General features: G+C 36.2%; 1 protein-coding gene across 5 annotated transcripts in view; it reads right to left on the bottom strand.

The window, feature by feature from the left end:
• Window positions 1–24,641, bottom strand: part of LOC124427945 — a 66,324-nt gene that overhangs the window by 37,496 nt on the left and 4,187 nt on the right. For all 5 annotated transcript variants that reach the window (XM_046971421.1, XM_046971420.1, XM_046971416.1 and 2 more), the window contains one exon: window positions 21,285–21,538. In XM_046971421.1, coding sequence (XP_046827377.1) covers window positions 21,285–21,330 — 46 coding nt within the window. In that variant the 5' untranslated portion in view covers window positions 21,331–21,538. The remainder of the gene's footprint in view (window positions 1–21,284; window positions 21,539–24,641) is intronic.

Below are 24,641 nucleotides of genomic sequence, written 5' to 3' on the forward strand. Positions count from 1 at the left end.
ATCGAAACGCCGTAGCAGTTTTTTCTGCTCTATCTTTTTCATCAGAGTTGAAATGCACAACTATCGAATCTAGCGTTACTTTGTTATTTCCCTTGGCGAAGGAATCTTCAGCCATCGAATAAGTCGATACACGAATTCAATTTTCAGTGATTCCTTTCTTTTTTATCTCTTCTGTTCTTTTCTTCTTTCATTCTTTCTTTCTTTCTTGTTCTCTCTTCTTTTTAAAGCAAAGAACGGCGAAATGTTCCTTTTTCCGAGGAAGCACGAAATAAAGAATCGTTCGAAATAAAGAGAGTAAGCACGTACGTATGTATAAACGTGTATGTGTGTGTGTGCGCGCGCGCGCGTATGAATACAAGAAACCATTGTCACATTTTTTCCTTTTATGTTGCATAAATTATTCGAGAGATTCGATTTCACTTTTTTCTTCGTGTAACTTCTTTGACTTCTTTTCATTAATACGCGTAATAAGAAAGAAATACTCCTTATATTTTCAGACATTTTTGATCGTCCTTCGTTATAACAAATGTATCAGCTAATAAGATCTTATCTTCTTCTTTAAATCCCTAAAGGTAGATTATCTTGATTAGTTATAGGCACCGATAGAACCATTTAATCGTTAATAATCAATACGAAATCTTCAATTTCATGGCTATTACGAACTGCCTAACGTCGTTGCATTAACTAAGCATTGCGATAAATTAATTCTCGTAGCAATAGAGAATAGAAGGAAGGTGTGGCCTCGACCGCAGGCTGGCCTTGCTTCTCTAATCATCGATATTCCTCGTTTCTCACCACAATGACCGCATCTGTTATACCCAAGGAACAATAACGGCACTTCCGGATTAAACCAAAGAAGCCACACCACCGATCATCGATTCGTAAATTCCTCTTCTGACCACTTTCGTATAACTGATCTCTAATCTTTGATTGCTCGAGATAGTCCCGAGAATGACCCTTTTGGTTAGAAGACACATATAGAGAGATAGAAAGATAGAGATAGAAATAGAGTGTGACAGAGAGAGAGAGAGAGAGAGAGAGAGAGAGAGAGAGAGAGAGTAGAAATTCTCGATCGAGTCCTGCCAGATTCCACCTCCTTTCAAATCGTTGAATTAATTACACGTCGCCGGTTAGACTTTGAATAGTCATTCGAAGTTGGCCGATCGAGTTGGAGGATGGTCAACTTCGAAGGACGATCTGGAATCACGAATCGAAGCGATTCTGCTTGTCTAAGGAACCGATTACGAGCGTGTAACTCTCTCTCTCTCTCTCTCTCTCTCTCTCTCTCTCTCTCTCTATGTATATATTAGTATATGTATTTTAGAGTTTCCAGAGTTAACAACCTTACGAAGAAACTTTTAAAATAAACTTGGATAACGAAAATTGACTATTGAACGGATAATGAAATTCTTGTCAAAATTAAGATCTGTATTGATAAGTTCATTCAATAATAATGTACGTTCTATTTGATCTAATTATTCTGAAACATGAAAACAATTCAAATCTAATAATGTTTGGTCAAATTTAATAATTCGTAATTTATTATGAAAAATATCAAAAAGATTTCAATTGTTCGACGTGTTACCGAAAAGTATTAAAATCGGTAGAGTTAACGTAAGCACCACGAAAGAGCATACATTAAGCTGGATCAGCGGAGTAGTGCCTCGTAAAGCACGGCAATGTAGCGGAGAAAGAGAGATGGCTAGATAGTCAGCAAAATGGGGAAAGAGAGAGAAAGAGAGGAGCAAAAGTCGAAAGTTACGTAGACGAAGTAGAAAGAGAGAGAGAGAGAGAGAGAGAGAGAGAGAGGAGCTCGTTTTAATTTTAACTTATCTAAGGACAGCATAAATTCGTGGCTAAAACACTGCAATAGTTAAAAGTTCGTGCATAGAGAGTAGTAAGGTATCTTTAATTTATACGATCTCTAGTAGTTTCTTTTTTTTTTCTTAAAAAAAAAAAAAAGAAAAAAGAGTAACTACAATAACACAACCATGTACTCGTTCATCAAGTTGAGATTGAAAATTTAAATTTATTAGAAATACATAAATATAGACGACCTCGAATAAGAACCATTGGTGGATAAATAGAAAAATTAACGGGATGGTCCATACTGCATCGGGGAAAAAGGTTCGAGTGATACGTCGTAAATATTGGAAAACCGTTTCGATGGATCATCCAGACGACATTTGACAAGAGTGACGGATCGTTTTGCCTCGCTCCTCGTAGTTCTCTCTTTTCCACGCCTTTACGATCTTTGTCCACTCTTCGAAATGAGATAGCTATGAGGTAGGAAATAAAATTCTAAAAAAAAAGAAAAGAAAAAAAAAGAAAAAAAAAACCCGAAGAGATTTAAAAAAAAAAAAAAAAGAAAAGAGAAACGAGATTAAAAAAGGAAACGGTCTATTTTGTCGTTGCAGCAATTCAACGCAATTTATTTATATGATGTTTTTTTAATGTCATGATAATTTTAACGAGTTCATTTCGCGCGTCGTCGATGCAAAGCATTATTAACATTCGTCGTTCGATCTATGGAAGTTGATATTAATTTTACGTTTGTATGTAGATGCGTATGTATGTAGATAAGTAGATACATATATAGATTATCGGTGAATGCATTCAATAGCAAATACATGAATACAAAATATCCATATATTCGAAAACGTGTATAACGGATCTTTTAATTTTTCAACGTAATGAAAGTGTTAGAAAAAATGAAAGATTTAAAGGGCAAAACTTTTATTTTTTTTTTTTAACAATTTTATCGTGAGTCCCAATCGTGGTAAATGTTACGATGATAGCTCGTGAAAAAGGAAAAAGAACTTTCTCGTTCTTTTACATAGGAATATCTACATAAATATATATATATATATATATATACATTGGTACATAGATATCGTAGAGCATAACATAGAACAGAATAACGCGACGCGACAGGTTGTTTTTGCAAAGTGACCGACAAATTTTTCCAACGAATAAAAGGTCTATCGTTTTTAGAGAGAGAGAGAGAGAGGAAGAGAGGAGGGAGGGTGAAATTTATAGGCCGAATTTATCTCTCGTTTGAACAACGTTCAAAATCCACCGATCGAAGGTGTATCGTAAACGTCGATTTTCACCCTCCGATCGTGTAACTTGCCACATTAATGGTCATCGTGAAATACTAGAATGAGAAAAGAAAAAAAGAAAAGGATAAAAGTTCCTTTCCGAAGAAAATCCTGTTATGAATCTTCTACCACTTCTTCTTCCTCTCTCTCTCTCTCTCTCTTTCTCTCTACCTGTCTTCTTCTCTCTTTTTCTCTCTCCATCTTTTTTTTTTTTTCTTAATTTATTAAAACGTGTATAATGTAGATTCTTTAGTTTCAAATGTACAACCAAAATCGTCGTCATTTTCTTCCTCCTTCCCTCCTGGTTCCATCACTATCCCTCCTCCCCACCACCACCATCAACCCCGTTCTCTACTTTTCACTAGTGTCTTACAATTCTCACGAATCGCGTGTTACTCTCGTTTTATCTTTTGTCTAGATAGAACGACTTTTCTTGCGCTCGTCTACCATTTCTCCCTCTGCGCCTCGGTCCTCCCCCACGTCCCTCCCGCCCCACTCTGTCTGCCTTTCTCGCTCTTCTCTATCTGTACCTTCCTACAAGAGAAAGGAAATTTCACGCGTAATTCAGTGAAATGTCGTAATACACGTAGGAGTGCTCGACACCTTTTGTCCTAGTCTTATCCTATTCAGACGAACTCCTCCTTTCGAAACGCGATTCCCTTTTTGGAAACGGTGGCGCACTGATTTATTCATTGTTCACGGATGCATGGGACTAATTGACGCTGTAGTCGGCGCGACTCTACTCTCGTCTTTATTAAATCCGCTCGTCGGCGAAGAAAATGGGGGTATAGAGAGGGATAAGGGAAGGAGAGAAGGAGAAAGAGAGAGAGAGAGAGAGAGAGAGAGAATAGAGAAAGATGGAAGTATTCGATCTACCGACTCATCCTTTACTCGACTAGTACGTTAATTACAGAATGTTCGTCTTATGATCGTCTTGGTTAAAGAGTCTTTGAAAGAAATCCAGGAGAATGAGAAATTCGTTTGTTGCCGGATTTCTGAGTCCTTTGAAATCCAAGAGGGATGAAACCTAATGGTAGCTTTTCTCAGCTGTTTACACTTTCGAAGTAAATTTAGTCGAAAATTACTCATTCTTCTTCTATCAAATTTAATCTCTCTTTCTCCCTTTCCCTCTCTCTCTCTCTCTCTGTCTTTAACATTTCTATGATACTATAATAAAATTAAGATCGTCAATCTTCGAAGAAAACTCTTGAAATAATGAAAAATATGGTATGCAAGCATATCGTATTACACAATGTGAAAGTTAATCGAAAAACAAACTCGTAAAATCCCTATAGAAATCGATCGGTCTTCTTGTTACCTTGATAACGTTGTCGACGGGAAAAAAATTGTACCGCGAAATATGCCTTGGTGCATTTCAAGCGTCGCCGTCAATCGTCAAAGGGACGCTCGATTTGCGACTTATCGATCGTGTTTTAAAGAGTAAATCGAGCGGAGGACGGACTGTAGAGCATGTCGAGAGTCGAATGAAAAAAAAAAAAAAAAAAAAAAAAAAAACAAAACAAAACAAAACAATAAAAAAAAAGAAACAAAAAAAAAAAAAAGAAAAAACAAAAAAAAAGAGAGAGAGAGACCAGAGGATAAAATTAATCGTTGTTGCGTGCATCGGCTACGCTGATGCTTATCGCCCGGCCGTGCGTGCATGTCCTGGCAGCTGTAGAAATAAAACCAAAATATAATTGTTGCCCCCTCGAGCTTGGTATACGCTTCGTGTTTCGGAAAACCAATGAGAACGGTCTATGGCGTATTATTAACAAACGTTAGAGATAGTACTTTCTTCGAAAATTGATTATAGCTTTATATGCATTAATAAAAATTTATAACTTTTATTCTTGATTTTATTTCGAATATTAAAGCTATGTAATATTTCTGTATCATTTCAATAGTACCAATTAAATGTTGTCAATTTGATTACTCGACGAATAAGGAATAAAACAAAAAAAAAAAAAAAACAAAAAAAAAAACAAAAAAAAAAGAAAACAAAAATGAAATATTATTTATATATCGTTTCAAGCTAAAAATCCATTGATCTCTACTCGGTTATTACGTTTATCCTTTCCTTCATAAATTCTATTTTCAATTTAGCTTTTTTAAACAGCTTGAAATCGACTTCGAGGATCAAGAGGATTATATTTTTACAGCGAGGAGATTTTCGAGAAATCACGTTATCGATGAGTACATGAAACTGTTTCCTATCCTTCTCTCTCTCTCTCTCTCTCTCTCGCTCTCTCTCTCTCCCTCTCTACCTCATTCTATTACAATCTCGAAATATCAATCGAACTGAGTGTATCAGCGAAACGTTCGGTTTTGTTCGCGTCAAACGAGCGAAAGAGCTTTCGATGAGTGGGTTTGCACTATCATGCAAAACTTAAAAAACTTGTTATAGACGAGCGGACGACGTACCGACGACCAACGTCAATCAATTTAAAGCCGCATTAACGAAACATGAGAGCATCTCTACCTATCCATTTCTACCGTTGCCAGACTTTCCAGCATGACAGCACGTATCACGGAAAGCTATTAAATCCTTGCGATATAACAATTCATTCCGCGGTTGGTTGCTCCTCCTTCAGAAAACTCCATTATTCTATCTCCGTATACGTCGGCTTTGTCCGTCTCAAATTAAACCGCGGACGTTTCGTTGTCCGATAAAAGAAGACCTTTCGTTCTGTCGCACATCGAGGTTGGTAACGGCTTCGACATTAATAACGCATCATGTCCCTTTGGATACGACAACGACGACGACGACGACGACGACGACGACGACAACGACAATGACAACGATAACGATGAGCTGCCGCGATCGAGTTGACGAGAATGAAGATATAAAAGTAACTTTTCCAAGCGACGAACTCACATGGAAGGACACGGATGGTCGGGATTCAAGCAGCCAAAGAACTTTCTCTACTATTTTTCTCGATACTAGTAAAAGGGAAAAGCTCAAGACCTTCTTAGCTTATCACAAGTAAAGAAAAGAGATACGATTCTCCTGGCTTTTGGGATCAAGTGTCCCAAATATTTGTCCCACGCCATTCGGGAACGTAAAATAGAAGGTGAAACTACCATCGCTCGATATCCCTTTTATAGTTAAGTAAGGCAATGGACGGATTGGTTGCTCTCGTATCTTTTACTTTTCTTTACGTCCGATTAGTCGGACAAGATCGTATATTCCAATAAAAAAAGATATGTGTGTGTGTGTGTGTGTGAGAGAGAGAGAGAGAGAGAGAGAGAGAGAGAAAAGGACGGGACGAGTCGCTTATCTTATCCCATAACGCCTGTCCGTCGTCTTAGTAAAGAGTTTCTCCTATCTGGTCACGCCATGAACCCCTTGAAATTCGTGCCTTATGTGTGTACGTACTCGTGTAAGAATTAGAAGTTCCCCGAGAAGAGATCGGAGACACGGAAAAGAGGTAATGGCCACTGCTCCCTGTATTATCGCGCCTACGGATGAACTGGTCACGTGATTCAGAACGTCTCACGGCATTAACGTTTCCATCGGACCCTCTTTCTTCTCTTCTACCTTGTCTATGACTTCTACCTTATCTCGATTCTTATTCGTCGTCGTCGTCGTCGTCGTTGTCGTTTTCTTTACGAGTAAACGATTCATTCTGAATGTAATTTTCATACAACGCAATACGCAATACGCGTAATATTTTATTTCTAAGAAATTATTTACTTACAAATTTTTCCATATAACTAATCGTTAAGCCTTATGCCTATATGTGTCTGTAAATAATCTATAGAAAGTAAATTATAATGACGGTGTTTTGTAAAAAAAAAAAAAACAAAAAAAATTTTGTAATTGTTTATAACAATTTGTTTATTATAATTGCGTGCGCAAATTTATATCAATTATTAAGAGTTTCTTTCCTTTTTTTTTTTTTTTGACGGGAGTTAGCAGAAAAATGTTTATGACAAATTGTTTATAACAAATTTGTTTATAACAAATTGTTAAATATATGTAAACATATATATATATACATATACATGCATTAAGGGATATGTTTTTAAAAATTATTTCTGGATATTGTTTATAACAAATTGTTTATAAAAAATTGTTATTAACAATAAGTGCAAGAAGATAAAAAAAATAATCTTTAAAATGAAGTCTCTACGATTTTTAGTTCCAGAGATATTCCCATTCAAGTTTAGAAGACCCATTGACCTAGATAATTTCTTTGAAGAAGGTCATTGACACGCTGACATAGATAAATTCCAGGAATTTACGCGAGACGTCTGGCTGACGTAAACGGTTTTTTATATTTACTACGACGCGTACTCGCGTCAGCTGTTTATTATGAATGACTAACTTCAAAGAATTATATTTTCAGAATGGGAGGTCGTACGGAGGTGAAACAAAGACCATTTTAATGGTACAAATGTCCTCTTTTTAATCATCCATTCGAACGTCATCGATATATTATAATTTCGAACCAATTTCGAGTAGTCTTGCATTAGACTAGAAGAGTACGAAAATTTCCTTATATATGGATAATTTGTATTTGGAAGAGAAGCTTAAATGTACTTTAGATTATTTCTTTTTTCGTTAATTAATTTTACTCATTAAAACGATCTAATTAATTTAATTATGATTCGTTTCAAGCTACACAATATAACTGCATCAACTCGCAAAACATATTTGACTTTCTAGATTGCTACGTCGAAAAGTCGTGGCATGGATTTCTCGCGTAAGGTCATTCGTAGGTCTGCTTTAGTTCGTTGATTTAAAATTTTAAGTTAACTTGACTACTTAATTTTTGCCGCACAAAAGTTGAAATTTCGGAGTTTAAGCCCGAGTTTAAATTGTAGATTGCGTTAGTGAGACTGGTCGTTCTCGAGCTGAGTAGTTCTCTAACTCATTTTAAGCAGATCTCACTCTAACGATTCTTTATTTAACGAATGAACTGATCGATTATATATAGATATAAAACCAATTAAAAAACTATTTACTATTGAAAGAATAAAAGTAAAGAACAATGAAATCGGTATGACGTTAGCAAGTAAAATGCATATTGCAAAATCTTTTCATCGAATAAATCGATAACAGTAAAAATAATTAATCGTTATATATACAATACGAGCAAATGTTTCGATATTGTTCTATAATATCAACATTCATTTTTTTTCTTTTCTTTTTTTTTTCTTCTTTTTCGATCCCATCAAATCAGATCTGTCAAAGTTTAAAAATTTCTTTATCCGAGTATTTTCTTTTTTTCCTGATTTTTCTTATCTATTCATTTGGGCAAGATTACGCGAGACACAAGTAAACTTTCTACAAAGCTATATTTCTCAAACGCAACCGTCTCCATCGACCTTAACTTTCGTGATTCTCCCCCTTTTCGCGTTTCCGATCAGATAAAAAGCGAAAGTCGAATTTTTAAAGCGCCGCCTCTCGAGCACACCAGCTAGTTTACGTGAGTCAAACGATTATAGACTTCGTGCCAAGCGATAATTCAGTCGGGTAGCGACATAGACCGATACACACGTAAATCCTGTAACATTGGACAGTAGCTGGACGTTATAAAATGGTCATCAAGGAAAGTTACCTCTATGTTTCTTAACGTATCAGGACCTTTACGACGTTTCCGCGAACCCTCGAAATGATACGTATGTGTAACTTTTTACCACGGTGGTTATGGCGATAAATTTATCCGGCCGATAAAAAGCTCGATTTTTGTCTTTATGAGCCTCAACGGAGTCCCTATATACTTTGACGAAGGTCTCCTTCCGACTTATGGCGTGACTTTATTGCCCTCTTCTTTCTTTCGAAAGAAAGAAGAGGAAAGAGGGGGAGAGAGAGAGAGAGGGAGAGAGAGAGAGAGGGAGAAAGACGAAGTAGAAAAGTAAATGAAGAAATTCATGCAAAAAAGCACGAAAAAGAGAAAAGGAAAGAGAGAGAGAGAGAGAGAGAGAGAGAGAGAGAGAGAGAGAGAGAGAAAGTGATGCCGGTTGTACACCCCTTCATATAACGCCATCGGTGCACATTTCACCCTCGTACGTTCGACAATCTCCTACCAAAGCAAGCTCGTTTGGCCAATCGCATGAAACCTGACTGCATGCTAGAGTCAGGGAGTCGAGGTGGATGCTCGAGTCTCCAGTGGAAGAAGGGTTGTCAGCACAGAAGGGCGTCGGAGGAGGAATAGGAGGAAGAGGAAGCTACGCGTCAGACACTTTTTCGCGTGTTTTACGTCGCGATCGATTCAATGGCGCCGCAAGGGACGAACCTGTCACGGAGAGGTCCTACGCCGTTTGCTGAGTCAGCCAAAACACATTACATGAGCTATGGCGTAACGTTAATATTAATCATTATACGTGGCAGACAACCTGGTTAACTTTCCCTTCTATTTCTAATATCATATAAATGAATTTCTCTCTGTTAATTAATATAATCGAAAGATAACCAATCAAGAATGTCGTTCAAATAAATCCTATAATGAGGTGACGATTTAACCGTGATATAACTATAGACGATGATAACTTCGTTAGGATCGAATTATGGGAGGATTTTCAAAGACATACTACGTGACGAAGGACTCCCAAAGATTTTCTCATTGGTCGGTCGATTATTAAAGCGCTTACCAACCCGATCTACACGGGAGAATACACGGAAAGAGGAGAGAATTTCCGAGGGATCACGTAGATGTCCCGTGATGCGCTTCTCTCTTCCTGAAAAGGTCTCCGAGGTCCGGTGAGAGGTCAACGGGTTTCGTAGGTTGAATACCCTTACATACGAGAAATCGGATTTCTCCGAGAGAAATTCCTGCGAACAGGTTGATTTACTCCAAGGCTCGTTCTCACTTTTCTTTTCTTTTTCCCCCGTTATATATTTATTTAGTAAGAAATTCACTTGTCATAGAATTTTACATCGGCGAAATGCACATAAAGAAAGAAAAAAGTAAAACGAAAAGAAAAAAAAGGGAAACAAAATAAATCTTAATTCGCGAAGTACTTAAATCCGACGATGGATGCACGCACGTATAAATTTCTAAGACATTTAAAAGCTTACGATTAAATACTACAAAGTCATTAGTTTTGATTACTTAATTACGCCTACCTATCATTTATGCCACGGTGCAGTTATAAATTGTAAAAGACTTTGCAATTCCCTTAGTAACAATGAGTTATGCTAATCCTAAAACGCGTTATCTATGGTTTTGTAAACCGCCTGATGCGACGAAGCGTGTCTACGCAACTCCAACACATTTCACCTCTATAAATTCGTTGGACATTTAGATGTAGAACTTATTCGGCACGAGACTTTATGGCACCATATGTAAAAGTTTGCCACGTTTGTCACGCTCTGGAGTGACATGTTGCTGGATCGTGCGTTTTCGTGAAAGAGAAGGATGACGAGAACGAGAACGAGAACGAGAAAGAGAGACAGAAAAAACTAAACGCATTACGTGGTCGAATACATTTTGAATATAACTAACGAGCTATGGCTTATCTACCTCTCTGAAAAGAAATACCTATCACAAAGCATTACTTGCAAGTCCTTCGCGTGCTTTTTATTAATCTCGTATAATTAATAAAATGATTAAACGTTTTGAAGGCATTCGAAACTCGACAGAATGAACGTATTGTATTCATAAATTAGGTTGATATATTTTATGAAGTATATTACTTACATCCATGTATATATATATATATATATATATATTGTTATAGTAAAAAAGAAATGTATATAAAAAAAGAAAAAAGAAAAAAATTAAAGGAAAGGAGAATGGTAGAGATCGGTATTCTCGAGTAAATTGCATTCGTACGGAAACACGCGATACGACAAGAAGAAAAAAGAAGGATAGGGAATCTAAGGACGAGCTTTTCCCACGCCTTTGTTCTCTTCATTCGACAATTCCAAAAGATTTACTGGTAAACATCTGCTCGGATATTGGACGAATTCCTGCAAAGTTTATGTTTTAGCGACCCTGGACTAAGACAAATAGAGATAGAGAGATCGAGAGAAAGTGAAGAAATTTATTTGTGCGGGAGAAAATTTCTCAAGAAAATCGCACTTTTTTCTTCTCTCTCTCTCTTTATTTTCTTTTTTTTTTTTTATCTATTCCAACGTAATGCAATCTACGATAAGTTGATATTACAAGAAGGTATAGGACTTTTTATTATTACACGCATCTTGCGTTTCTCACTTTCCGAGAAAACGAGCACGTTCAACCAAGAATTCTCGTTTCGGTTGATTTCGAATGAAAGTGGGGAGGGAGGAGTGTAAGAGCCGCAAGAACGGCCGTAGTATGGCGATGCACAACCACTCGGCACATTTGAATGTTCAATGAGAGCTCGCCGTGGCCAACCACGTTGGTCGTGGCCTCTCGTTTACCTGCATCCCACAGAAATTCCTATTTCGATGGGGTTATCTGGACAGAGGTTACACCTGTGAGAAAGATTTCGAACGCTAGAATAAGCTTTGTTATTATCATTTTTATTATTATTATTATTATTATTATTATTATTATTATTATTATTATTATTATTATTATTATTATTATTATTATTATTATTATTATTATTATTATTATTATTATTATTATTATTATTATTATTATTATTATTATTATTATTATTATGTGAAATATAATACGGAGATATCCGACAAAAGGATAAAAAAAAAGAAAAAGAAAACAAAAAGGAAAAAAAGAGGAATGAACCAGAAAGAAAAAAAGAAAAGAAAAAAAATATTATTAATAAATTAAATATTAATTTTAAACGAATAAATAAAAATCCCTGTATGTATTTATTTCTTAATTGTTGATTGATTCAACGAAATTATAATATCAAGATATATCTTTTATCCCTCGATACGCTTTATCAATAATAGCCAATATCGAATTCGTCTTCATGGAGAATGAATATTTTTCGAACGATTGATTCTCATGCTATGGTCTCTTAGTGAAAACGAATATGCGATGATTGTGCTTGGCTGCGGCAGTAATTAACGAGGATTCGAGAGAGAAAGAGCGAGATGGAAATTTCTTCTCTCCCTCTCTCTCTCTCTTTTTTTTTTTTTTTTTTTTTAATACGTAGTCAGTACGCTCTCACACGATTCAGTACGTGATGACTCGCTTTGAAGCACTTAACGAAGCGACGGCGAAACCCGTCGTTCGTTTCTGACGAGGTTCGAAAAAAAAATAGAATGAAAGGGATGAGTACAGAGAGAGAGAGAGAGAGAGAGAGAGAGAGAGATGGCAGCTTGTCGGACGTGAATGGATGAGTTTGAAGAGAAATTAATGCGAAACCAGGTGGACGCGCGAAGGGTTAACGATTTGACAGAAGCTGAGCGGCATAGAGTAGAACAGAGCTGAGAGAGACAGAAACCGAGACAGAAAGAGAGTGTGAGAAAGGGACAGAGAGAAAGAGAGAGAGAGAGAGGGAGAGAGAGAGAGAGAGAGGGAAAGAAAAATGAGAGAGAGACAGAGGAAAAGAGAGAGAAGCTGCACGGTGGGCGCCAATCGTTTTATCACCGAATTAAGTTAAATTAAGGCTGCTCCCTAGGGAAACCGTACCTCCGCACTGTTACTTCGGCTCTTTCGTACTTTTAACTCGAAATTCAGAATTATCGCTCTTTCCTGTGCCCTCTCCCGTATTTCCGGTAACGTAAATTAAAAAAAAAAAAAAAAAAAAAAAAAAAAAAAAAAAAAAAAAACAGAACAAAAGAAAAAAAAGAATATAATAAAAAGAAAATTAAAAAAAGAAAAAAAAAAGGACATACACTGTATTATTCCTCACCTGTGTCAAGCATTGTCAAAGAGAGTAAGAAACCATTAATGTCATTATACTTTTTCTAACAGAAAAAAAAGAAAAAAAAAAAAAAAAGAAAAAGAAAGAAAGAAAAAAGTAATAAAGCTAATCACGTAAAAAAAGAAAAAAAAAAAAATATGCCAACTTTTATACTCAATTTAAATGGAAACGTTGGAACGACACGACAAAACGTTTCGACGAACGACGATAATTCCATCATCGGATAAACGTGGATTAAGAATTGATGTAGGATATCTGCTCTTGGATTTGTACGGCGACGTGTGATTTATTTATTTTTGCATTTGTTTATTTGTTTCTTCTTTTTTGTTGTTGTTGTTGTTGTCGTTTTTGAGTTTTTTTTTCTTTCTTCTTTTTGTCTTTCTTTTTTTCTTTTGCTCCTCCGAGAATTATTCTCCACCTACGTTTCCCCATTGCGAGCGCTTGAAAATTCAACTCACGTATGCGCGTGGCTCCGTCCTAACTAATTCAGGGCTTTTCTTTTTTTACACTCGTACACATTCTCGTTCACGTACCGAAATTCACGTCGAAAATGTACGGAGTAGCGGAAACGATCGAGGAAAAGCTACGATCGCATCGAATGTCGCCTCGTAATTCGTCGCGCGTGATCGTCTCTCTCTCTCTCTCTCTCTCTCTTTCTCTCTCTGATAAAGATAGAATGAAAGTGAGAGAGAGAGAGAGAGAGGTGGGGGGAGGAAAAAAAGCTCTTCTATCTTGTGAAATCTCAGGAAAGGAATCACGTTACACGTTTATCGTCAAATGAAATCGTACGTGTTTTATCGCACGAGTCTCACTCGAATTGGATAGTAACTTGCTCAAACGTATTTTTAATTTTTTTTTTTGTTTTCTTTTCTTTTTTTTTTCTTATCTTTCCTTTTCTCTCGAAACGTAAATATTAATGAAATATCCGTGGAATATATTTGGCTATAGTTTTAACAACGATGTCATAAATTTTCATTCGACAAATATCGATATACGAATGCATCGTTATCTCGATATTACGTAGAATTAAAAAAGTTCGAAATTAATGACGTATTTTTCGTTCGTTTCACGTTCGATTTAAACTGTTTTCCCGCGAGTTCACGTACATCGTAGAACAACTTTTTGATCCGTAACAACATCGGGAGGAAGGAAGATATTTGAAAGTTACATCGAAAGGATCCGCTGATCATAGCCATCGCTTCCACCAAGATTGTGACTGGATTCACGAGACGTTCTTCGCCGAAAGGGCCACGAAATCTATTTTCGTTGCATGCCTTGCATACGTAATCTCGTTTACGCTTCTAACTTTTTCTCTTCGAATCGACCGGCAAAATCTTTCGATTTTTTTTTAATCAAAGAAAAAAAAAACAAAAAAGAAAAAAAAAAGAAACAAATCGAACCAAATATCATCAATTATATTCGTTATTCTTTATTTTTCGTATATTTAAAATTCGTATAATAAAAAAAAAAAAAAAAAAAAGAAAAAGGAATTAATCCGCTTTTATATCGCGGATAATATATTTTTCGAAAATCATCCATTGTGAACTCGAATTTGAGAGAGAATATCATCGAGCGAGATAGAGTAAAAAAGAGAGAGAAAAAAATGTCCTATAAAATTACATGATTCTGGCTCATCGATCAGGGATGGTACGTCGACTCGAAACTTGATTTACATATCTCCACGGATTCTCCCTATTCTCTTTTTCGTCCAATATCATTATCAATGGCTAACGCAACCTTTCGCTCTTTTTTTTTTTTTTTCCAGATGACGAAATCGAATTATCACGAAACGAACTTAATTAGGCTCAAACGAATCGGTTAAGTTCTCTCGGCGAATTGACGCGTTGGTTGCATCTACGCGTTACCTACCTCGTTAAATTTCATTCGCCTCGTAATTCCCGAGAAGGTACCTCTAAGTACAGCTTCCTCTCAAACCACGTAGTAGTCTTTAATTATGTTGGTCGTTTTGCGTCGGCCAGTCGAAAGTTGACTTCGAAATGTAGACGCAAAGAAAATAGAGGGGGGAGAGAGAAAGAGAGAGAGAGAGAGAGAGAGAGAAGATGTCGATGTGAAATACGACACGCGACATTCTCCTGTTTCCGTCGTTGAAACCAGCCCGTTTACATTTCCTAGCTTTCTCTCCCTTAATGACGCGCGTTGCTCGTTAACCAGATGTTAATGAGCGACGTCTTCGTTACGTAACCTTTAACCAAAAATAAGTAATTTCCTGAGTATTGCCGCAGACTCGATTCAAACGATGACTTCTTTTACTCTTGATTAATTCGTAACGACCAGAGATACTCTGATATTTTCGATTATCATCACTTCTACGAGAGATTTTCTTATGATCACGACAAAAAAAAAAAAAAAAAAAAAAAAAAAAAAAAAAAAAAAAAAAAAAAAAAAAAAAGAAAAAAAAAGTAAACGAAAGGATTCGTAGCTGCGGTAAAAGTACAAAAAGAAAATGAAAAAGAAAAAAAAAGAAACAATAATCGTTTAGCTTATTGCGATAACATCGTAATTTACCAATTCGCAAGGTTGGCTCATTTGATTACTTTTACGAGCAATAGATATATGTACATACATATAATGTATACGTTCGCGTTCCATTAGACGTCTCGCCAATGGCAACTTTACGATCTCGTTTCGAAATTGTATCCGTACGCGTATGCGTAGAGGATGCGTGTATACGTGCATGTATGTGGGCAATGGCGTCTCGTTTAAGCGGGAAATTGAAAATTACCGAACCAATGGCGTACCCGTACGCTTATCCGCACGCGCACGCGTATCTATACATTCCCTTAACGCCGATTGCAACGTGCATGTTTTATGCAATGACAATTAGCGAAATTCACTTTGAGAGTCGGCATCATATCGGTTTTACGTGAGCCCATCCGGAATACGAGAATGACCGCAACTAGTAACTGCTCGCGCGACCCTTGCCACACCAGCCGATACATAATTTAACGATGGCAGTTCGGCGCGAATGCGAACCTATGCGCAAAACTCGTTAGTAATTTCGTCGAATCGATTTCCCGACCATTCCAGACGTCGTTAAATATCGATTTGCGCATCTCCCCTTTTATGAAAGTGAACGTGTTCGATGGGAAACAGGAGTCGATGAACTTGCTCCTAAATTATCTTATTCAACGATATGACATGCCATTGGATGTTGACAGAAATTTCAAATGAAATATAAATCTCAATATGAGTCTTTATAGAGTGTACAAGATTTTCGAAAATAATAATGATCGGCAATTTGGTAAATTTGAAATATTGATCATTTTATTTCTTCTATTCTAATTCATTTATAAATTCTAACGTCTTACTTAAGTTTGATATAAAACCGTACGACGAAAAGAAAAGGATGGAATACATTTCGTTCAAAGAACAATGATAGCTTTTTCACCATCGAAAAGTATATAAAATTACTATACGGGGCGAATTTCTGAAGCGAACTTTACACACACACACACACACACACACACACACACACACACACACATATATATATATATATATATATATATAATACATATCTATAATAGAGACTTCGACCTAAGTTAATAATCCTCAACAGAAATTCTCCAAAAGCTTAGGATAATCCTGCCTGAACCATCGTGATATATAATTATCGCAAAAAGTTTTTCCCCTTCACATCTGTGACCTCGAAAATAATTCAATGAAATTAATCGATTTTTCGAACCCGCAATTTCCATTTGCTACCACAGAGCTTAAGAATTAATAATCGTTGAGTGTTACCTCTTTTTGGAATACTTTTCTATTGCGGAAATTTCAAACTTTCTCGTGACTTATAACGACAAAGTTTATGTAAGTCATTTCAAAAGTAAGTGGAAAGTAAGTAAGCTTTCGTGACAGGAGTACGTCGATAAACGTTACCGTTCTTTAACATGGGCTCTTAACGATCATGTCAATTCTATGTGAAATGTTGTACAAACATCGTTTATACTTTCGTTCTAGAAAAGATCAAGGCCAGCTAATCAACCGTGCAGAACTTCTGCTTCGTTGACATCTCTTATTATTGACAACTCTCTTTTTTTCTTTCTTTTTTCTTTCTTTTTTTCTTTCTTTCGAGTACCTCCAACTTTATCGACGATTTAGCAAAATAACCGTACTATTTGGAAAGATTTCTTTGAATATTCATCGACGCAATATTAAAATGATTTTTTGAATGACCAATTGAATCGCTTTCTAATTTATAATAATTGTCAAATGTATTTCGAGATAAGATAGGTTAACAATTGCGAAGCTGCCCTTAGAATAAGAGGGAAGCTATATATATATATATATAAAATACATATATGTGTATATTATTATCCCTTTAAACTCGCATTGTAAGTATCCTATCTTATCAAAAGACATGGCTCGTATCGAAAAATCCTTGCGAAACGTTATCGGCTATATACCACCCCCTCCTTATCGTTGAAAACGCATCGTCGCTTCACGAGTCGCTACCTTATCGCATAATCGTAAATCACGAATACTCTTTCAGTATTATTCCGTAGAAAAGTTTCGCGAATGTATTCTCGAAATTTATCGTTCCTTCCTGTTCCGCCCGACAATCGCCTGGAATTCGAAACGCACTCCCAGAACGTAGAATTTCGACGACACCTCCAATATTCTCAAGAATTTTTCTTTTGACAGTTTAAGTGAAAAACTACGATATCGGGTCGGCTCTCGATAGATCACGTCAAAGAATTTCCCGGACTATGAAGAAGAAGAAGAAGATGAAGAAGAAGAATAAGAAGAAGATCGATCTCTTCGAGATGTCTGTGTATCGAGATTATCACATGGTCGATCTTTTCTTTGATTAATAATATCGAGAAACAATGATACGGATATCCAATTCTTTTTTTTATTTTTTTATTGTTTTTTTTTATTGTTTTTTTTTTTTTTTTTAGAGTCGCATTTAACAAGTATAAGAAACAATAATATCGAATCGATAGATTCGATAAAAGGTATAAATGTTATTTCTTTCTTCCTGCAGTAGTTCCGTTTCGTAATTGTTGTACACGGTTCGAGCTAAAAGTTCGAAGCTAACCACGATTGATAGACAGGAGAATAGGGAAAGAAAGAAAACAAAAAAAAAAAAAAAAGCAAAAAGAACGAAACAAACGAAACTAAAAAAAAAAAAAAAAACTAAAATAAAAAGCGGAGTGAAAATGTGCGGTGGAAAGAAAAAGAGAAAAAAAAAGGAATTAATAAAAAATAGACGAAAAAAGGAAGAAATAATTAGTCAGTTTGGCTGAAGGGCAGACGCTTCTTGAAGTGTATGAAAAATTAATGATATCGTACTCCCTTTCTCGCCCTCGTTCTCACAAGAGCTCTCGCTTTCTACCCTTTTCGGGTGATGTTCCTCCTTTCCCTCCTTCTCTTTGATTCCGTCCGTTTACTCTTCAGTTTTCTTTTTTTCTTTTTCTTTAGCAAAGCGCATTTCCCTTCATTGCCGCACCCACCTTCGACGATCTCGCGTGTCTCAACGAAATTTAGCCCCACCGCGATCTCCGATAGGCTCTATAATTATCCCGTTTTATCTTCATCAGGTGGGGTAACTCTACGGGGTTGCGAGAGGTGACTCGTGGAAACGATATAGCAACTACCTCTTCTCCATCGTTATCCTTCAGCCCCTTTCCTCTTATTCTTCTTCTATCTTTCATTCTCTATTTCCCTTCTTTCCCCGCTAACTTTCGTATATGTACGTACTTACTCGAGTATGTTTTTCGATTTAAGTCCAACACGCTCGAACGTTTTCGTTCGACCGAAAGAATAATACAAGTAAGTCCTTTCTACAATTTTACATTCCAAAGGGAGTTAATTTAGAATATTATAGGACATTTACAAAGAGCCCTTCGTACTCGTTCACCTGTATAAATATGTTTTATCATTCTCTTTCTTTTTCCATCTCTCTCTCTTCCTCTTCCTTTCATTTCCTTTTAATTTATCTTCCTTAACCGCGTCAATCATATTCCTCTCATACTCCTTTGCCCGTATCATTTTTCAACTTTTTTCTCCTACCTAATAAAAGAATCGATAAATTATCCTCGTTGGTAAGATGTGATTTTGAGTGCCTGATCTGTTCACTTGCTACTTCTCGATACACAAACACACACACATATGCACACACTCATATATATATATATATATATATATACATACAATCATACACGCACGCATGCACGCACGCACATATATGGGAGAAAGACAGAAATATAGAAATACTTTAATCCTTAGAATTAGAGTTACTAATACGTATCTAATTATTACCGATAGTTCGATCAAAGGATAATAAATTTTCGATGAGCCGGATAACGATAGCAACTTGTTCAATGCAGCGCAATGATTACGCGTACGCGAATTACATCGAAATAACATAGATATTGAAAATCAAAACCGTATGTAAATTATCGTGGTTGAATAGAGGTAGAGAAAGATAGAAAGGAAGAGGAGTTCATTAGCACAACAGCCCACAAATAGCATGTTAGCGAAATATTTGCCGTTAATATTACATGGTTATAAAAGCGATTGAAACACTCATACATTATATTGTCCCGCATCGACAAACTGTGAAAGCATCTGACCAATTCTGTGGAATATGGAGAATCTCTCGCGTCAGTTTGATTTCCAAATACCATTCAACATGTAGATATATCTACATATGCAACTCCGCTACTCTCTCCCCGCTACTCTCTCTCTATCCTTGTCTCTTTTCCTCATTCAATATTTTCTCTAGCAATTAAGTCATCGATTGCAGTTCTTCTTAAAAGTATTTCTCTCTCTCTCTCTCTCTCTCTCTCTCTCTCTCTTTCTCTCTGTCAGCTTTCTTTCTTTTCGGCTTTCTCAAGTCGTATTCGTTCGACGCATCTTTTATTTATTTATGCTAACTCATCCTCTTTCTACAATCCGCCTTGCCATCGAGAAGAAGACCGATTTTAAAATTTCATATTGAGCCCACTCGCGTATTCGCAGTCTCCATATTGATATGTATGGCGCAATGCACTTTACTCTTCTTGGCCCGACCGCTTTTCATTTCCCGAGTTTTACTTCTCCTAGCCCTTCTCAATCCTTATACGTCCCTTCTCCCTCCCAAGAGCCAAACTAAATGTAAAAACGTCCGGGTACCTGTAGCTACAAAGAGAGAGAGAGAGAGAGAGAGAAAGAAATGCGTGTGTGCTCGTGAAACTAAGAAAGTCTCTCTCATGCTTTCTTTTCTTCCTTTCCTTTCCCTTTTTTCTTCCCTTCGTCTTCCCTCTCATAACTAAACCCTTTTCCCTTTTTTTTTTGCCTTTTTCCAAGAGGCGTCTCTGAATTTACTTCACCTCATACGTTTTATCTACCTCAAGAGTTATATTTCCATGAGTGGATATCAAAGAATAACCATGAGATCGTGAGAAGTTTTTTTTATTTTCCCTCGGTGGAGCTTGGAACGGTCGATTTTTAAGATCTACGATTAATCTCACCTTTCACGGCTTAAAAATATTGTTCTTTCGGTTACTTCATCTTGTAAAGAGCGAAAGCGAACGAGAGAGAGAGAGAGAGAGAGAGAAAGAGAGAGAGAGAAGAAAAGAAAAAAAGAAAGAGAAAAGAAAGGTTCATGTTATAAAAATCTTCGTATTACGATTGTTGTTATTCGCCAATAAAATAAAATGAGATCTTCCAGACAGCTTGACACAAAAGTTAATTAACTAATCTTGAATCCTAACGTCTGTAAAATCTCTCTCTCTCTCTCTCTCTCTCTCTCTTTCTCTTCCTTTTACCTTCTCTTTCTTATTCTCTTTCCTCGTACCGTGTAGCGGAACGTAATAAATTTCAGCTATTTTAGTTTTAGCTACCTCGCTCTTACCATTTCTACTCGTATCCTTCTCTTCCCATCCATCGCCATCTTCCGTCTTTTCTTTCATTTTACTTTCCTGCACGTTTCTCTCATAAAATCATGATTAGCGCAACGTAACGGGTTAATGTAATTAGAAAATATGTTATAATTCTGTTGTTATTTTAATTTATACATACGGTACGTTCTCTCTTAGGGATAATTTTAAAAGGAATTATGGAGTTTCTTCTATTAATCATTTGACTGTAAGGTAAAAAGAAAAAAAAAAAGAAAAAAAGAAAAAGAGAAAAAAGAAAAATAAAGGAAAATAAAAATTTTACGAATCCTCGATGATCTTCCCTCTCCTTTTTATTTGTTTTTTCTTTCTTCATTTTCATTTCTTTTTGGATGCAAAGAATTGTAAATACACACTCTCACACACACACACACACACACACATACACGTTCTACGGTTAACCGATTTTTCATGGTCAAGAATGATGAAATGCTCGGCTAGTGGAACGATCCCGGAAGTGTTTGTCGAAAGCAAATTTACAAAGGGCGAAAAAGCTCGAAGGCATACTCACCTTCTTGCCTGAGCAGCACCACGAAGAGTAGAAGCGCAAGATCCATCGCTTGGTGGGGGTGGTTTCCCACCCTCTCTCTCTCTCTCTCTCTCTCTCTCTTCCCACCACCACTACAACAACCACCGATTCTTGCAGACTCTTCTCTTTCTTCTACCTCCAACGATACTCCGTTGTCACCGAAGTTCTCTTCCTCCTTCTCCTCCTCCTTCTTCTTCCTCCCTTTCTTCTTTTTCTTCTTTTTCTTCTTCTTGTTCCTAACGAAAAAACGTGTCCAAGAATAACGATCGAATATATTATATAGCGTTGAGCGCGGGTTCTACTCTTTCGATGAACGGTTATACGCGCTCGGCTCGGTGCGTTCGCTAATGAACGCTCGTGTTTCAATTATTTTCCACCCTCTACGTCTCCGTCCCTCGCCACCCAACCTTGATTATATTTCCGATCGCGACAAGCTGACCAGCCGTCGACGCGCCTATCCGTGCTGGGTCACGCACCAAATAGATAGAAAGATAGATAGATATATGGATAGTAGATAGCTGAATAGAGAAAGATGAAATGACAAATAAACAAAGAGAGAGAGAGAGAGAGAGAGAGAGAGAGAGAGAGAGAGAGAAAATTGGATGGGAAGTCAGCTGAAAGAATATACAACTTTGTGTATTTGACTTCTGTACGATTTTTAATTGCTTGTAAAATTCTTTCGGTTTGTTCGATCGTCAATACAAATTAACAAACTAACGGAAATCATCCTGGAATCGTAAGAAGAAAGAAAGAATAATATTTACCGTTTGTAAAAGGTTCTTTGCTATCAAAGTGCAAACAATTTTATTAGACGATTGCAATGATCGTAGAAAAATAAGAGCAATCAAATCAGAGAGGAATTGAAAGTAAACTTTGATTCACGTAAATTCGAATTTTTTTTAATGAGAAAATGCAACAAGTAACAAGATTTCTCTTTTTCTTTATCTTTCTCTCTCTCTCTCTCTCTCTCTCTCTCTCTCTCTCTTTCTTGATTTGCTTTTTATCTTGACGCAAAGTTCACCATTTTCTGTCTCGTTGATTCCTAAGTCTTAACCACAGCTTTATTTTACCGCTTGGTGAATATAAAAAAAAGAAAAATAAAAGAAGAAAAAGAGAGAAAAAATAAACAAAGAGAGAGAGAGAGAGAGAGAGAATAAAATAAAGAGAAAAAGAAGAAATCGTCTACCCCTTCTTTTGCACCCTTTATGAGGCCAACCCTTAAGCAAGAATCCTGCCGCGCGTTACGACTCTCGCTTCGTTGCACGCAATTTAACCTCGACAAACGTTTTCCTCGTGTTCTAGACTCTCGTATAAGTACGTTCCTCCCTTTAAGACGTAAGTTCATGTCTCTTGATAAATTCTATCTTGATTCGGTGTACCTAATTAATGCTTGGAAATTAACGATATAGATAGACCACCGTAAAGTGCATCTTTAATCTTGAATATGACATGTCGTTTCTAACTTTGAAATCGTTCAAAATTATCCATTTCACAGAAACCTCGACTCGTGATCAAATAATGATCGATAACAAGATTCCGAGAATAAATAAATTGAAAGTAAATAGCTTCAGAGAATTTTAAACGCGATAGCGTACTTTTTATAAAAGAAAATAAAGTCAGGTCAGGGTTTATCCTATCGTATCGTTATCAGTTATACGATCGCAAAAGAAGATATCTCTTCGTCTTCATCCCTGTTCCTTGCTTTTTAAATGCAACCCCTCGGCTTCGTGTATTTTTCACGCAACAGTGCACTTTAAGAGTCTTCTTAAGTATCACCTGACACTTTCCTGACTCGACTTTGCTTAAGCTTCTACCGTTATATCGTTTTAATCCAAGAGTACCGAAACTTGTTACTTCCTAGCAATTATCATTTTTCTCTTCTTGACAGAGAAAAATAATACTTATTAAGAAATAGAATGATTATTAACACAATAAATCTTTTTTCTTTTATTTTCTTTTTCTTTTTATATTATTTTGTTTTTTTCCTTTATCCGGCGAATGCTAAGTTATTTAAATTGTTTTATTGAACTATCGATTTACGAAGTTATTAAATCAGTTTTTTCATTAAACAAAATTGATCGGATGACAGTACTAAAGAAATCTTCTATTGTTTACAACATTCATGAACTGATTAATAAGTCTCGCTTTTCGACTGACGGAATAAACCGATATACGAGTTTAAATCTTGGTTTATCGAATTTCCAAAAATATTTAGATATTTAAATTATTACGAGCAATCTGAATATAATTTTGACAAAATAAATGTACAGAGCTTGCGTCGTGTGCGTTTTATTTCAGAGTGAATAGAACGAATCAGATCGAATATGATTCGGCAAAGAGTTATTTTTTTATTTTTTCATTTTTTTTCTCTCGTCAAAAAAAAATTGCATTCGAAGAAAGAAAGAAAAAGGTTATAGAAAGTCACAAGTACGATGTTGAGAGCCAGTTCCTACAGATTTTAAATGCAACTTGTTGCGATCTCGCTCACTGAGATTCTTCCGTTTGCAAACGTTCTACGTATCTGCATATGCGTGGATCTGTGTTTGTATATATATATATATATACACATATGTGTGTGTGCGTGTATGTTCTATTTCAGTAACCATGTGAACTTTTTCGGTCCGTAAAAATATCAGATTTATGTATATGTGTATATATATATATATATATATATATATATATGTACGTACAGACCAGTACGTGTATGTGTGTGTGTATGTTGTATCATCTATAAAACGTACATATGCACACGTATACGAATCATCTGTCGCCTTTCGAAAACTGATCGATAACTTGCCTTTTTGTGTCCAAACTTGGAAATATGTATGTATGAGATGCTCGCGGAAGAACGAAACGGGAAGAAGTTTGCTTTACGAAAGAAATGGAGGAAAAGAGAGAGAGAGAGAGAGAGAAAGAGAGATGTCGTAATACGATAAAAGATAAAAGATACACGTTTCGTTTTATCGCTTGTATTTCTTCTAACCATCCACCCTCTATCGTTTGTTCGTGCATTGAAAATTCCCTCGATATTTCGAGAGAACTTTGTATGACGTCCATGATGCGTTACGTTATCATGTAAATCCAAAAAAGAAAGTAGAAAGATTTCGTAATTTTTCTCGACGTGCCTTTGAAACGCGTTTGAAAATTTTCAAAGCTTTCTCATCCATCCATCTCTTTCTCTCTTTCTCTCTCTCTCTCTTTTTATCTCTTTATCGTTTTCTGTCTTTCACTCTTTCTCTATATACATATATATATATATATATATTTTTTTCTTTGATCTTTTTAATGAACGCGGTGCATCGAATGTCCGAGATTTCAGATGTAGTCAATGGCTCGAAT

Source organism: Vespa crabro, chromosome 11 (genome assembly GCF_910589235.1).
Source record: "Vespa crabro chromosome 11, iyVesCrab1.2, whole genome shotgun sequence".
NCBI lineage: Eukaryota > Metazoa > Arthropoda > Insecta > Hymenoptera > Vespidae > Vespa > Vespa crabro.